Source organism: Sarcophilus harrisii, chromosome 2 (genome assembly GCF_902635505.1).
Source record: "Sarcophilus harrisii chromosome 2, mSarHar1.11, whole genome shotgun sequence".
Taxonomy (NCBI): domain Eukaryota; kingdom Metazoa; phylum Chordata; class Mammalia; order Dasyuromorphia; family Dasyuridae; genus Sarcophilus; species Sarcophilus harrisii.
In genome coordinates, this window is record NC_045427.1 from 587688953 (window position 1) to 587705591 (window position 16639).

Consider the following 16639-nt stretch of genomic DNA (forward strand, 5'->3'; position numbering starts at 1 on the left):
AAGGAGATACACAAAAATACTAAAGAAAATAACACTTTAAAAAGCAGACTAGGCTAATAGGTAAAAGAGATACAAAAAGCCAATGGGGAGAAAAACGCCTAGAAAAACAAATGGGCAAATGGAAAAAGGGGCAAAAAAATTTATTGAAGACAAAACTCCTTAAGTAGTAAAAATGGCTAGATGGAAAAGGAAGTACAAAAACTCACTGAAGAAAATAATTTCTTAAAAATTAGAATTGAGCAAGTGGAAGCTAATGATTTTCTGAGAAATAAAATAAAATCAAAAGAATGAATATATATATTCCATTGGAAAAACAACTGACCTGGAAAATAGATCAAGAAGAGCTCATTTAAACATTATTAGACTACTTTAAAGTCATGATTAAAAAAAGAGCCAGATGTCATCTTTTCAAAGAAATTATCCAAATATCTTAGAACCAGAGGGTAAAATAAAAATGGAAAGTATTCACTTATCATCTCCTGAAAGAGATCCCAAAATGAACACTTCCAGGATAATTATACCCAAATCCCAGAGCTCCCAGGTCAAGAAGAGAATATTGCAAGTAGATCAAAACAAAAAATTTCAAGTATTGTGGAGCTACAGTAAGGATAACACAAAATTTAGCAGTTTTAATTAAACATAAGTTTAATCCTTAAAGGATTAAAAGGTTTAGAATATAATATTCCAGAAGGCAAAGGAACTAGGTTTACAATCATGAAACACCTACCCAGAAAAACTGAGGAGAAGCTTTCTGGGGGGGGAATGAAAATTCAATGAAATAGAGGACTTTTGAACATTCTTGATGAAAAGACCGGAACTGAATAGAAAATATGACTTTCAAATACAATACTCAAGAAAAGCATTAGAAAGTAAATAGGAAATGAAAATCATTTGTAAATTTTTTTATTTAAAAATTTTTTGTTTTTCCCAGTTATATGTAGAAATAACTTTTTTGTTATATATGTATATTCATTTTTTTATATATTTCCTCATGAATCATGTTGGGAGAGAAAAATAAAAACAAAAGGGAAAAACCATGAAAGAGAAAAAAACAGAAGAAAAAGGGGGAAAAAAACCTAGCATGTGTTGATCGACATTCAGTGTCCATGATTCTCCTTCTGTATTTGGATGGCATTTTCCATCCAAAGTTTATTAGGATTGTCTTGGATCACTGAACTTTTGAGAAGAAGCAAATCCATCATAGTTGATCATTGCACAATCTTGCTGTTGCTGTGTACAATAGTTTCCTGATTATACTTGTTTTGCTCAGCATCAGTTCACGTAAAACTTTCTAGACCTTTCTAAAATCAGCCTAGTCATCATTTTCTATAAAACAATAATATTCCATTACTTTTGTATACCATAACTTATACAATCATTCCCCAATTGATAGGCATATACTCATTTTCCTATTCTTTGCCACCACAAAAAGAACTGCTATAAACATTCTTGCACATGTGAGTTCTTTCTCCTCTTTTATGATTTCTTTGGGATAAGATCCTATAGAGACACTGCTAGATCAAAGGATGTGCACAGTTTGATAGCCCTTTGGGCATAGTTATTGCTCTCCAGAATGGTTGGATCATTTCACAATTCCCCCAACAATGTATTAGTGTCCCTAGTTTTCTCACATCCCCTTCAACATTTGTCATTATCTTTTACTATTGTCTTAATCAGTCTAAGAGGTGTGAGGTGGTACTTTGGAGTCATTTCAATTTGCATTTCTCTAATCAATAGGGGTTTAGAGCATCAAATTTAGAGGTGAGAAAGAGTAATGCTCTGGGAGAAAGGGAAAGGAAAGGTAGAATAGGGTAAATTATCTCACATAAAAGAGACAAGAAAAACTTTTACAGTGGAGGGAAAGATGGAGGAGGTTGGAGGGAGAGTGAATAAGCCTTCCTCTCATCATAATTAGCTCAGAGCGGGAATAATATACACATTCAATTGGGTATAGAAATTTATCTTTCTTTGCAGGAAAGTAGCAGCAGAAGAAACTAAAAGAAAGGTGGGTAATAGAAGGGAGATTCAGATTGGGGGAGGTAGTAGTCAGTATCAAAGCACTTTTGATAAAAGTCAGAGTGAAAAGAGAGAGAAAATAGAATTAACAAGCATAGGATACAGGGAAATACATTAAATAATAATAACTACAAAAAACACTTGAAGCAAGTTTCTCTGATAAAAATTTCTCAGATATACAGAGAACTGAGTCAAATTCATAAAAATTGGTGCCATTCCTCAATTGATAAATGATCAAGTAATAGGTATAGTTTTCATATGGCAATCTATGGCCATATGAAAAGGTACACTAAATCACTATTTATTGGAGCATGCAAATTGAAATGATTCTGAGGTACTCCCTCATACATTTTAGATTGGCTAATAGGACAGAAAATTGTAGGACAGAGAATGATAAATGTTGAAGGGAATGAGGGAACAATTAATGCACTATTGGTGGAGTTGTGAACTGATAGGACCATTCTTTAAAGCACAATGGGCTATAAAACTTTGTATACCCTTTCATCTAGCAATGCCATTACTTGTTCTGCATCCCTAAAGAGATAAAAAACAAAAGGGAAAAGGATATATATTTTCAGAAATATTTATAGCAGCTCTTTTCTGGTGACAGAGAGTTTTGGAAATTGGGAGGATGCCCATCAATTTAGGAATGTCTAAACAAATTGTGCTATGTCATTGTGATGGAATACTATTGTGTTATAAGAAAACCTGGAAAGACATGAGTTTATGACAAGTGAAATGGACTGTGCTCAAAGCAACAGCAATATTGTAAGATGGTCAGCTCTGAATGACTTAACTATTCTCAGCAATATAATGAAACAACTCTGAAGAACTTATGATGAAAAATGCTATCCATCCTCAGAGAGAGAACTTATGGTGTCTGAATACAGATTAAAGCACACTTTGTTTACTTTCTTTATTTTTCTTGAATTTTTTTTGGTCTGTTTTCTTTCACAACATGACTAATATGGAAATATGTCTTGCATGACTACACATGTATAATAACCTATATCAAATTTCTTGGCTTCTCAATGAGTGGGGTAGGAAAAGAATATGGGAGAGAATTTGGAAATCAGAATTTTAAAAACAAATGCTAAAAGAATTTTTTACATGTAACTAGAGAAAAATAAAGTACTAGATAAATTTTAACAGAAAAAAGAAAGTGATATGTTGAATTTCTATATATTTTTTAAAAAGCAAGTGATAATATATTTCGTCTTCACACCTTTTTCTGTACAATGATTTTGGAAATTATCATTTTGCTTAATGTTTGTTAAGTTAAGAAAAAGTTAACAGAATTATGAAATTAGCCAACTTCTGCCTTTCAGCAGTGCCCTTTTCCCATTTTCCTCTTTCTCAAGCATCCAGAAGCCCTAGTATTCTCTCCCCTCCTCTCAATAAAAATTTGACTAACAAAACTCTTCCCATGACAATAAGTTTTATAGCATTACCTCTCCCTATGGTATTTGATTTTAATTGGAAAAAAAAAAAAGGAATGACTCTCAGTGTGAGACTCATGGAATTACCGATCTCCATTTTTGTGAGTACTTTTCATTTAGAAATGAAATGAAATCCTGTTTGATATTTATTATTTAATTCTTTTTATATATATGTACAGCTTGCCTAATGCTTCCTTGTGTGCTCTACAGAATTTAACCTCCAGTTAAGCACTTAAGAGACTATTCAATAATACTTGTTGATTTAAATTCTATGAGATGAAATCTCACAGTATGTAAATTCCTCCCTGCTAGAGAGTTAGACACCTTTCAAAGCTACATTAACTGTCTTAGGTTGCTAGGATACTGTTTAATGTACTGGTTAGATACCTTTGGAAGCTATGTTAACTGTCTTGGGTTGCTAGGATACTGCTTAATGTACTGAAATGATTATTTATTAATGGCAATTTCATGAGCTGAAACCATTAGTGCAGCTGCCACAAGTACCTAACTTATTCCAAAGTGCAGATCACTTTTTAATGTATTTAATAAGAAAAAATGGAAATATTTAGAAGGTTTCATCCACATCCAAAATGGTTTTAAGCTGCTTATCATCTTAAATACAGTATAGGGCAAAGCTTTTAAAGATAAGTGGAAAGGAAACTGAAGAGGTAGATTTCTTCAGGATCCTTAGTTTAGCAGAATATAACATCAGAATTATGAATTGTCATAAAGTTTTCTGGCAGCTAAGGCAAAAGAAAAAACATTGAGTTACATCATTTTTGCTTTCTGACAACAGAAAGCATGAAAACTCATCTTCAGAGGCAAATGTTTTCTTAAAGGAGGAATGGGTCTTAGAACAAAGGATACCAAATAGCTAGCATAATGAATAATGTCTTCAACCCAGTTTCACAAAAGCTGTAGAAATGCTGTTCAGCACCAAGGGCTTTATATCGACTGGACTGCTTAGAAGAGCAGATGGCAGAACATTAAATGACAACTTAGTGAAGGTATTTCTTCAAGGAGCTGAGATAATGCAGTTTGAGTATTTGACTTTCTAATGGCCTAACAGAGATGGAGTTGGAAAATCTAGATGAGTAAATAAGATAGCATATCCATTAGACTCTTTTTCAAATATCAGGTATCTCAAGTGAGGTCAGAACAATGATTGGATCTTTTTCCATTCATAGTTTTTGCTGGAAGGGCAAAAAATGTTTTAACTCAGGAATACCAAAAGGCCACAGTAGGGGGTTCATGTTCCCCATCAGTTGGGCATAATGCCCATAGTAATTTTGTTCTTTATGATTCTCTATCCTGAATCTCAGAAACTTAGAACTTTTATAGGTCTTAGTATTTTTGCAAGTCCTGTCCAGGGAATGCTCACATTTCCCTCTTCAAGTCTAGACTGACTTGTTATGTTGATATTTCCCAGTGTGAGGGTTTGAACCTATGTAAAAAATGATCACAACAGCCAGTAGCCTCCAGATTACCAGTTATGGTTTATGTGGGATACCTTGGTGATCCCTGGCTGGAGAAAACCCAATAAATTGCTGTCCAAGTAGTATTAATGTCTATACTATTCTTTCAGCCCTATCCAGGGGCAGAAGAAATCATAGACTAAGACTAGGGGAATATCATGTTGCTAATAGTAGCCTTCAAGCTTCAATGGGAAAGTCCTGTGTAAGGTAAGGGATCAGAAAGAAGCATTATGGAAAAGACCCAAAGGTGCTACCTAGGATATAGGTTATGGAGCTGAAGGGCCAGAAGCAAAAGGTTTCTGGAGAAAAAAAAAAATATATATATATATATATATATATAGAAGTCTACCTGGGAAGAAAACCTAGAAATTATATGAAGACAATTACAAAACACTTTTTACAAAAAGTCAGATCAAAACAGGAAAAATATCAATTGCTCATGGATAGGCTGGAGTAATATAATGAAAATGACAATTCTACCTAAATTAATCTATTTATTCACTACCATACCAATCAAACTGCCAAAACAATATTTTATAGAGGTAGAAAAATTAATAACAAAATTCATCTGGAAGAACAAAACTCAAGAATATCAAGGGAATTAATGCAAAGGTTTTAATAACAAGGGAGATATTTTTAGCAGAGTTCTCTCAACTTGCTACACTCAATATTCTATAGGCACCTACCTGTCTTCCACAGAGATCATGTATATCTAGGTCCTTTTTGTCTTGCCTTAGCTAGATAAATGCCTTCATATGGAGTTACAGCAATTTCTAAACAGCAAAGGACAATAGCTAAATCCACCACCCTTGATCAAAATTCCAAGAAAATCTGTTTATTCCAAAGCATGCATGCACATTAAGAAAATGATTCTTTTCAAACCCAACACTTTTTTGACTTGTAGAAAAACTTTCACCCAGTTATTCATTTAGTAGGTATTTTATCAATGGCTATTAAAGTCAAGGCAATTTATTGGGACTGTTTTCAGAATGGATGGGTGATCTAGTACTACTTTGACAGGTGCAGTCAATCTCCAACTTAGAAATGGGTTGTGTTCTCGGTTTGTTTATAAAGTAGTTGTTTGAAGTTCAGAGAATTATTTTCTCCTAAAAGTAACATTATAAATAGTAAATGGGTAGGTAACCCAAAAAGCCTACCAAAAAACATTTATAGAAAATAATAGTGATGCAACTAAAATGAAACAGAAAGACTGAATAAGCAATAATTTTGTTTATTTGTGTGTTGATACATGACAGAAAAGATTTACTTAGAAGAAGATAAGGAAATAAGATTTTTCTGGATATTCCACAGGGAACTTCAGGCCATTTTCAAGGGCAAACATTAGTTCTTTATCCTGTCCAGCTTCTCCTCAGAATTTTTCACTTTCTTTGCCTTCATATAGATATCTTATAAGCATTCTTTATTTAACAGTCATGATGAGGGCTTTTGAAGGAGTGGGTTCACAAATGGAAAGAAAATCAGATATTTTTCCTTGGACAAGGGAAGGAGGACATAGGTTCAATAAGTGTGAGAAGAAATTGTCTAATATAAATAATTGAATTATAAGTCATAAAAAGAATGATTATCTTAGATAAGATATTCAGAAGCTTCAAGGAAGAAAAAAGGAGGTGGTATCTTCCCAATAGAGAGGTGATAGACTAACATGCAGAATGAGATGTGTTTGGTCATGGCAAGATGAGAATTTGCTTTGATTATATTTATTTTATTACCAGGTTGTTATTGGTTTTTTTCTTCTCTGGCAGGAGTGGAGAAAGGTGGGGAAGAGAAATTTTTTTTTTGCTTGATTTTTATTTTTTTGAATTTTTAAATTTACATTGCTTTATGAATCATGTTGGGAGAGAAAAATCAGAATAAAAAGAGAAAAACCATGGAAGAGGGGGAAAAAAAACAGAAAAAAGAAGTGCACATTGCATGTGCTGATTTACATTCAATCTCCACAATTCTTTTTCTGGATACAGATGGTGTTTTCTATCCAGTTTATTGGGATTGCCTTGGAGGGAGGAGAAATTAATAATTAATCATTTCAAATATAAAATTAAATTTTAAATTTTTTTTAAAGAATAAAAGTGGTATGAAAGAGATCTTAGGTTAGGTAATTTCCTGGACTGGTAAACAGATATTGGTACTAGTCCAGAAAATTCTCACATTGCCTTCTTTAAGCCTAAACTGCTTTCTTATCTTGAGGCATTTCATCAATTCCTACTAAACTCACAAAAATTTGTTGGGATGAACTGCTTTCAGAATGGATATTTCCATTTCTGTTCCCTTAATTTCCAGAAGTTAGTTTCTACATATGGAGACAAAATAATCTAGGTAGAGGTACTCAAAAGGTAGGTATTTATAACTTCAGGAAGAGCTGTAGTAGAAAACACTCAAGAATCTCAAAATGAGATCATGGAATTTGTTCCAGGAATATACTCTTATATTCAAATCTATATCATATTTGAGGTGACATAGTGAATAGATGCCTGGAACTGGAGTTAGAAAAACCTGAGTTCCAATTGAGCTTAGACGTTTATTAGCTGTGTGACCCTTCCATCTTCCTCATCTATAAAATGGGGATAATAATAGAAACCATCTTCCAGAGATGCTGTAGAGATCAAATGAGATAATATTTATAAAGTACTATAAACCTTAAAATGCTACATAAATGCTAGCTATCATTATTATTGTTGTTATTATTATTCTTTTTTCTATAGGATGATCACATCCAATAATCGTTTTCTACCATCTTACATAAGTGCTAGAAATGGTGAGTGTGGTGAAATAAAGAGGGCAGGAATTGAAAATGCAATAGTAGAGTATATCATAGCAGGAAAGATGTGTTGCAAATCAACATATGAATACTGGAATAAATTAATAAGATAATGATCATAATAGACTATTTGCATTCATAGCATTTCATCTTTATAATGATATGTCATTTGAATATCGCACTTATTCAACCTGATTGGAATTTTTTCTTTTTCCCCCCAGGAGTCTTGCAAACAACAATCTCCAAACACTCCCCAAAGATATTTTCAAGGGCCTGGACTCTTTAACAAATGTGTAAGACATCAGCAATTACTAATTTTCAAACAATAATGAAAGAATTAGCTACTGATGGTTTATATAATGGCAGTGTTGTACTACATTGTTTAATCTGACTTTTTTTTTTTTAAAGGAATTCTCCATAGTATTAATCTTCCTCATTGCCAGGACTCTGAATATACAACATAAAAGCATTCTTCTAATTTAGTAAATCTACAAAGGAGTGAGGACAAGTAGTTTAAAATAAAGATTTTTCCCCCTCAAGAGTGATCCAAAAAGATGGACAGAGAAAAACTTAAGGGATTTTGAGAAACTGATATCTTAGTGATGAAAAGCTAAAGCTACCAGTTATTTGACATAAAAATCGTTGTAGAGGGAGAGGTTGAGGAGAAAGTAATTTTCTGTTTAGAAGAAAATCTCAGCAATTTGACTTAAGCTCTAGACAAAGAGTTCTATCCTGGACCTTTTCCCAGTGAAAAGTCTTTTTAAAACAAAACAAAACTTCAGAATAAGAAGCTTTTGCACTAAGAAGATGGAACTTTAAAAATAATAATAATAATAGAAAAAGGTGTAGTTTCTGAATGCCTGGAATTCAGTAAAAAATATATTGATTTCTGCAATATAAATAAAACATAACATTAAAACGAGCATAACAGTATCTGGGGCCATAATAATCCACTTATAAATACTATGACCCTATGATCTTGAGATTACTCAAGACCTTTAGAATATGAAACCAATTTTTACTTCACTAAGATTTCATCATTAACTTACTAATACTGTATTGGCAAGCGAGTGTCAACACCCACATTAATTCCTTTCTACTGTTACTATCCTTAGGTCTGCTTCAGTACCAAGTCATCTCTAAGATTTTAGTCCAAACATTTTAGTTATTGTAATTAACTCTGGTTCATATTGATCCCAATCAGGCTACCTCTGAACCACAGAATTTTTAGAAGTCTGGGTTGGTTTTAGAGATAGCTTAATAGCTGGAAACTGCTTCACATAGCTGGACCTGGAGGTCTGCATAAATTTAAATATCCTATCTAACCCTAGAACAGACCCAAATGAAAGTTTGAAATCAAATTGTCTGACTAGGAATGAGTAAGGTAATGAATGAGATTTCATGGAGTCACTATAATTTAGGCTTATATCTTTGGGACTAGCCCAAAGCTTGAATTAGTCTTGGGGAAAAGGGGAAGACACTGTGAATATTTGCTTCATTATGGAATAGCTGCAATAAAGAGGTACCAGAGTACTTTGTTTAGCTCCTAAGTGCTAAGGCATCAGAAAAATTGAACTCGTCTTTTATTCTCTAGACCAAAACTGACCAACCTAGCCTTTTTGTGATCAATATTCTAAACCAATATATTTGGTTTTCATGTTACCAGTGAAAAAATAATATTTATGGAAAAATTATTTGGAGCAGGGATTCATTGGAACCTCTTCCTAGTATCCTAACATCTTGGCTCTGCCAGAAATAATGTTTAAATGATTATACTATAATAATGAAGACAATTGTGCCATTCTAAATTCTATGGGGAGGCACTTCTTTTTACAATATCTCAAAATTACAAATGATTTAGAAATTGTCAAGTTATATGAAGCAAAATTTTTTTAAATGTAATCCAAAGGGAAGGATCATATTTTGACCTGCAAATTGAACTTAATCTAATCATATTAATCAGCAATGGGAGTCATCAGAACATATTTACATACATACATACATATACAGATAGATATATATGGGTGTGTGTATAGAAACATTCAGTCTAGAAATCCACTCTTGTACCCTACAATGACCTGACTTTGCTGTCTACTTCATCTCCAGACCTAGGATCATAGGATCATAGATTGAGAGCTTAGAGATCACTGAATTCTAACCCTTTCCTTTGAAAGCTGAGGAAATAGGCTAAATAAGTTAAAAGATTTTCCCCAGGATCATATCATTAGAAATTGTCATAAAATAGAATTCAAAATCAGATTTTCCTAATCCCCAAGTCAGTGCTCTTTTCCATTATACAACATGCTTATTTTGTTTCCCACTTTCATGTATGGATTATACCCATGTTTACTTTAGCCCCATCTCCACATTCCCATCTTGAGGGGTCTACTTCCTTTTCTCTTTCCCTTAGAAATCATTTAATATACAGAATATTGCCGAGAATACTTTAAGGACCACTGCTCATTATTGTGGATATTTCCTCCCCAACACAGCTCATAAACTCTTCATGTCTACATGAGTGACTGTTTTTAAAAAATCCTTCTCTGATGCTTGGATGAATCTTTCCAAATTTAGCTTGAGTTGTCCTCAGAAGACAGACTATAATTCAGTCTGTTGCTAAATCTGGACTAAATATCTTGAAAACTTGATGGGACCTTTCAGCACTTCCAGAGTTTGGACACAGGTTAAGTATTCTTGCTCTGCTCCCTGCACTTATGTCTTACTGGTGTGCCATTGGCACAGCCTTTCAGTAACCATGAACATAGCACACTTAATCTTATTAATATTGTAAAAACTATATTTCAGTATCATTGGCTTCCTTTGTAATCTTATATATAAAAATAGTGATTTTAAATGCATAATGTATTATGCATTTAAAATCACTATTTTGAGGAGTCCCTAAATTTTGCCAGACATGACAGGAAAAAAAAGTCAATAGCCCCTGTGGACTAGGATTGTGAGGGTAAAAATATGAATAAGACACATTTCTTTCCCTCCAGTAATCTAGAGATGAGCGAGAGAAATAAGATATACACACAAAAAAATAGAATAAAAGGTAATACCCTATGAGGGTAGCTGACAACATGGGTGCTCAGAGAATGAGAGATCACTTTTAGCTGGGCTAATCAGTTGAGACCTCACAAAGAAGGTAGAATTTGAGCTTAGCTGTGAAAAATAGATAAGATTTTAAAAACTAAAATGTGATCTCTGAGCCAAAAAGTGATCTAGATATACCATAAATTCAAATGACTGGAACTACATATAAGATTCTGTTATATAATTGAAAAAAACAGCTGAATTAGCAGGGCAGTTGTGTGGAAGAAAATTCCCATTAGACCATAACACTACATTGCCTCATGACATGATTAAATGTGTATATCTACAAAACCAAAGAGAACAAAGAAAAATGAATTAACAAATAAATCATGTAACAATGTGTAATAGTATTGGTTACATTCTTTAACAATATAATGGGAGGGTTACTATAGAGAATCAAGAAGAAAGGCTGTACGCCCCCAACAATAACTCAGGGGATTCCATTCATGCATTTTGAGCCCAGAAGGAGAGAATCAAGCTCAAAGAGACTCAGTAACATCCAGGTTAATTTTGATTATTTGTTTCTGAATGTTTGATTTCATCAGTTTAAAGGGTTCATGGCAAGGAAATTCTCACTATTAATGTAGATTAACGTAATGTAACTGGGCTATGACAGTCTTGGAGAGTTCCTTGGAGGTAGTAAGATGCTAAATGATTTGCCCAGAGTCAGAATGTATTAGAAGTAGGACCTGAATCCAAGTTCTTGTAACCAGGGCCAGACCTCAATTCACTGCCTCTCAGGCCAAGTGAAAGATCTAAGGATAGATATATCCTGTGCAAGTCCTGAGTGGAAGTATAATTAATCCCAGTGGAGGTAGTGTTCTGGTACAGCAACTGCAACTGAAATTTGTTTTTCAGAGACCTAAGAGGAAATTCATTCAATTGTGACTGCAAACTTAAATGGTTAGTGGAATGGCTAGATACCACCAATGCAACAGTTGAAGAAATCTATTGTGAAAATCCACCAGAATATAAGAAGCGCAAAATCCGTAGCCTGTCCTCAAAGGATTTTGATTGCATTATTACAGGTAATATATCTGAAATTAGCACATCTCATCAGATAAATACTAAGGCCATATTTTTTTTCAGACAGGGGTTGGTTTTTTCCCCCAAGGTGAAAGCTAAATAAAAAATTTTTAATAAAAAATAATAATAATTGAGGTTTCTACATGCTTTTAAGGAGTTTTACCATTCATTTAATTCTCACTATAATTCTAGGAGTCAGATTTTCTCTTTTTTATAGATGAAGAAACTGCAGCTCAAAGATTTAAATGACTGGCTCAAGGTCCATTAGTATCAGAATTGGGATTCAAATTCTTTGCTCCTGAATTGAAGCCCAACTGATGTTCTCCATTTAATTTAAGGGAAAAAATAAGATTACCAATTACATGCATTCCTTTAAAATAAATGAATATATTTCCACTTGTGCTTCTTTGTTCTGCAGAATTAATAACTTTCCCAGGCCTTTACTTATAACCCCATTTATATATTTTTGCAGAATTTGCAACATCTCAACTCCTGCCCTACCAATCTCTGTCCATAGACACTTTTACTTATATGAATGATGAGTATGTAGTTATTGCTCAGCCTTTTACTGGAAAATGCATTTTTCTTGAATGGGACCATGTAGAAAAAACCTTCAGGAATTATGACAACATTACAGGTATGTTAAGTTTTCCCATATTTCAAACAGTATATTTAGATGCCTGAGTCCAGTTCAATTCAATTTAGCTCAGTGCATATTTTTTAAGCAACTACTCTGTGCCAGGAATTATACTAAGAGTTGGGAATGCAAAGGAAGAAATTTAAATACTATTTGCCATCAAGAAGCTTGCATTGAATTTTATTGTATGTATGATTTCACTGAACTGTGCTTAAATACTCTTCCAAAGGTTCTATTTTCTTTTCTGTTTCTAGGGAGTATTCAAATCTCTCTGGCCCCAGCCACCTGAAGCAAGTTGCACAGTCATGGGCATGCTAATCCCCAAATCAATTGGCTTGTTGCTCATCCCCAAATCCCCATACAGATTTGAGTGCCTATGAGACTGTCCTAGGGGATCAGGGTAGTTCTTTGTGGGTAATGACATTGTAAAAACAATTTTTAATATTCATTTTTAAAACTTTGAGTAGCAAATTTGGCTCCTATCCTTCCTTTCCAACCCTTTCATTGAGAAGCCAAGTAATCTGATATAGATTATACATGTGGTCATGCAAAACATTTCTATAATAGTCATGTTGTAAAAGAAAACATACCTCCAAAAAATCCATAAAGAAAAACAAAGTTTAAAAATCTGTATTCAGACACCATCAGTTCTTTCTCTGGGGATGGATAGCATTTTTCAATAAATCCATCAGAATTGTCTTGCATCATTGTATTGCTGAGAATAGCTAAGTCATATATAACTGATCACCTTACAATATTGCTGTTACTTTGTACACAGTACCTTTTCCTTTGTCCATACAAGTCTTTCCAGATTTTTCTGGGAACATCCTGCTCATCATTTCTTATAGCACAGTAGTATTCTCACATAGCACAATTTGTTCAGCCATTCCCCAATTGATGGGTTTTCATTCAATTTTCAATTCTTTGCCCCCAAAAAAGAGTCATAAATATTTTTGTATATAAAGGTGCTTTTCCTGTTTGTTTTTATCTCATTTGGATGCAGACCTAGTAATGGTATTGCTAGGTCAAAGGCTATGATTTTATAGCACTTTGGACATGGTTCCACATTGTCCTAAAGAATGGTTGAATCAATTCACAACTCCAACAACAATTCATTAATGTCTCATTTTTGCCACATCCAGGTAATGCCACTAAGTTATCTTTCTTTAACTTGGATATTTCCTATCAGTTCCTTCTTTTTTTCTTAAGGAAACTAGCTGTATGTCCCTCTAACTAACTTCTCCTTAAGAATATGAGACTAACTCAATATGTAGTTCTCTACTCTATAGAGACTCTAGTAGTGTTCCAGAAGTAGACTCTAGAAGGGTTCTAAGCAGTTCTCACTAGTTTTTTTCCTAAGCTGTAGATCTATGCAGCTATAGAAGAGCCCATGAAGAACTATACTATAGAATATTCCATTTAATGAGATTAAACCAGGAAGTTCAGTTTGAGGTAAATGGAAACTTCGTCCTCACAAAAAGGTTGGAAATTACTACTATTGCCCAGGAGACTAGACTAAACCTTGAGTGGCTACTTTGCGATGATTATAGGCCCATCTAATTGATTGGAACTTTTAATGTGACTCTAGAAGCCATGGAGACTCTAAGTTCACTGATGTTTTAGGCACTTAAATTGAATGACTGCTTATGGGATTGAAAGATGAATTCTCATATTTCAACATGAGTCGTGCTTCTAATGATTAAAATAAAAATCTATCAATCAATAAATGAACAAACAAATAGCAACAGGAATGTAGGTAACTTCTTGGAATATAGCTTTTAGCCATTCTCTCTCTTCAAAATACAGAAGACTAAAGCTCCCACCATATCTGTGTTCATGCAAATTGGATGTGATGGACAGACTTGTTTGTTAACAAAAGGGCCTTCTGTGTGGCAGGACTGAGAGCTCTAGGTCCCACTGATATAGTGTTATAGTGATAGAGCTTGGGTCTCTCAGTCACATCTTATTTAGTCATAGCTATAGAGGCAAAGTTCATCTATCACTTGGTTCCAAAGACAGTACTAATCCTTTATTTATCTTTTCCTCAGGAACCTCTACTGTAGTATGCAAGCCTATAGTCATTGAAACTCAACTCTATGTTATTGTGGCCCAGCTGTTTGGAGGGTCTCACATTTATAAGAGAGACAGTTTTGCAAACAAATTCATAAAAATTCAGGATATTGAAATCCTCAAAATCCGAAAGCCAAATGATATTGAAACCTTCAAGATTGAAAACAACTGGTACTTTGTGGTTGCTGACAGTTCAAAAGCCGGTTTCACTACGGTTTACAAGTGGAATGGAAATGGATTTTACTCTCATCAGTCATTACACCAGTGGTACAGAGATACTGATGTGGAATACCTGGAAATAGCCAGGACACCTCAAACAGTCAGAACACCTCATTTAATTCTATCCAGTAGTTCCCAACGTCCTGTAATCTACCAATGGAATAAAAGCACAAAATTATTTGCTAATCAAACTGACATCCCTAACATGGAAGATGTGTACGCAGTAAAGCATTTCACAGTCAAAGGTGATGTGTATATCTGTCTGACAAGATTCATCGGTGATTCCAAAGTAATGAAATGGGGAGGATCTTCATTTGTGGATGTACAAAGGATGCCATCCCGAGGATCCATGGTGTTCCAACCTCTTCAGATAAATAATTACCAATATGCAATTCTTGGAAGTGATTATTCCTTCACTCAAGTATATAACTGGGATGCAGAGAAAGCAAAGTTTGTGAAATTTCAAGAGTTAAATATACAGGCACCAAGATCTTTCACTCATGTGTCTATTAATAAGCATAATTTTCTCTTTGCTTCCAGTTTTAAGGGACGTACACAGATCTACACACATGTCATAGTTGATTTAAGCGCATGACACATTCAGCTCTGTGGCTACAGTCAAAAACTCTCTCCAGTTAAGTGGACAGGATGAGCTAAATGCATGGTGACTTCTCTAATCATACTTCCAAATGAATGCCTTTCAAAAGTCGAGATTGCTAGAGCCAAGCATTACCAATATCTTCATCTTTAACTGTCAGGTCTAGTGATGTTGGAAGTTACCTTTTACATGACAGATTTAAATTGTTTAACTGGTCTTTGCCTTGACAATGTGTAAATATGTGTGCAATGGCATCTGTTATTATGAGAAGAAATATTAATATGTACTTTTCTGTTTATTTATTCATGTGTTCAGAAACAACTGCCAAATAAAATGTTTACATTTTCTCTTTCACATTCCAAATGTAATTATTTACAAGATTTATGGAGATTCTAATGTCTCTCACATAGCAGTTGCTCAAAAAAAATGTGTTGAATGAATGAATGAAACATTAAATCAGTGGCATGTTGAAGAAATATTCATGCCGTAGGGCTATATTTTATCAGGTGTTTCTGGTATGAATATTGAGCTCTAAGATTAAAAATAGCAACATGGGTTATCAATAACTTAAGAATAGCTCTAGGTTGTTTAGAGTTCAATGTCACAAGCTAGAGAAGAACAAAGCTTGTAATATATGATACAAGCCCTGATTCAGCTGATACCAAAAATGCTTCCAGGTAGGAAGGCAGGTTGGGCTATCTCTAATAGTAAAGAACCACAGAAGGTGACCGAGATAATAAATAATATTATAATAATAAATAAATCATGAATGAGCTTTGAGGGCATAGGACAAGGAGGGTTTATTTCCCATCAAGAGAAATCATCAATGCTATAACAAAGCCTCAAAAGCGGTATAAACAGGAATGTACATAGCTGAACAAGGAAACATCATCAGTTCCAGAACAAAGGCTTTGTCCTTTAATCTGACTAATTTTTGAATACCTTCTATATTTTCCCTCCAGTTAGACATTCTCTGTCCTGACAAGTTATAACAGGATGCTTCAAGGCACACATTGACTATATTCCATATATCTCTCTCTTTGTGAACTCTCTTTGTAAATCTTGGAAGACTTCACAGTATAAGGTAGCTAATTCAATGAAGCAATTTTTTTTCCTGTTTTCCAAATACATCCCTTAGTACCTTTCTCACACTCTCCCAAAGAGCCTGTAGCAGTATTTAAAATCATTTCTTTGGTGTTCTTGTCACAACTTTTAGTCATTTCTATAATTATCAGTTCTTTTTGAGAGTCCAGACCTGCCATAACTAGTTGGATCTAGTGCTTACAT

The 16639-nt window shown here is 34.0% G+C and overlaps 1 protein-coding gene across 2 annotated transcripts in view; it reads left to right on the forward strand.

The window, feature by feature from the left end:
- The window catches only part of LGI1 (leucine rich glioma inactivated 1), a 54089-nt gene extending 38381 nt beyond the window's left edge, over nucleotides 1-15708 (forward strand). For both annotated transcript variants that reach the window (XM_031956087.1, XM_003755244.4), the window contains 4 exons: nucleotides 7928-7999; nucleotides 11661-11830; nucleotides 12301-12465; nucleotides 14514-15708. In XM_031956087.1, coding sequence (XP_031811947.1) covers nucleotides 7928-7999; nucleotides 11661-11830; nucleotides 12301-12465; nucleotides 14514-15349 — 1243 coding nt within the window. In that variant the 3' untranslated portion in view covers nucleotides 15350-15708. The remainder of the gene's footprint in view (nucleotides 1-7927; nucleotides 8000-11660; nucleotides 11831-12300; nucleotides 12466-14513) is intronic.
- Nucleotides 15709-16639: the final 931 nt, after the last annotated feature.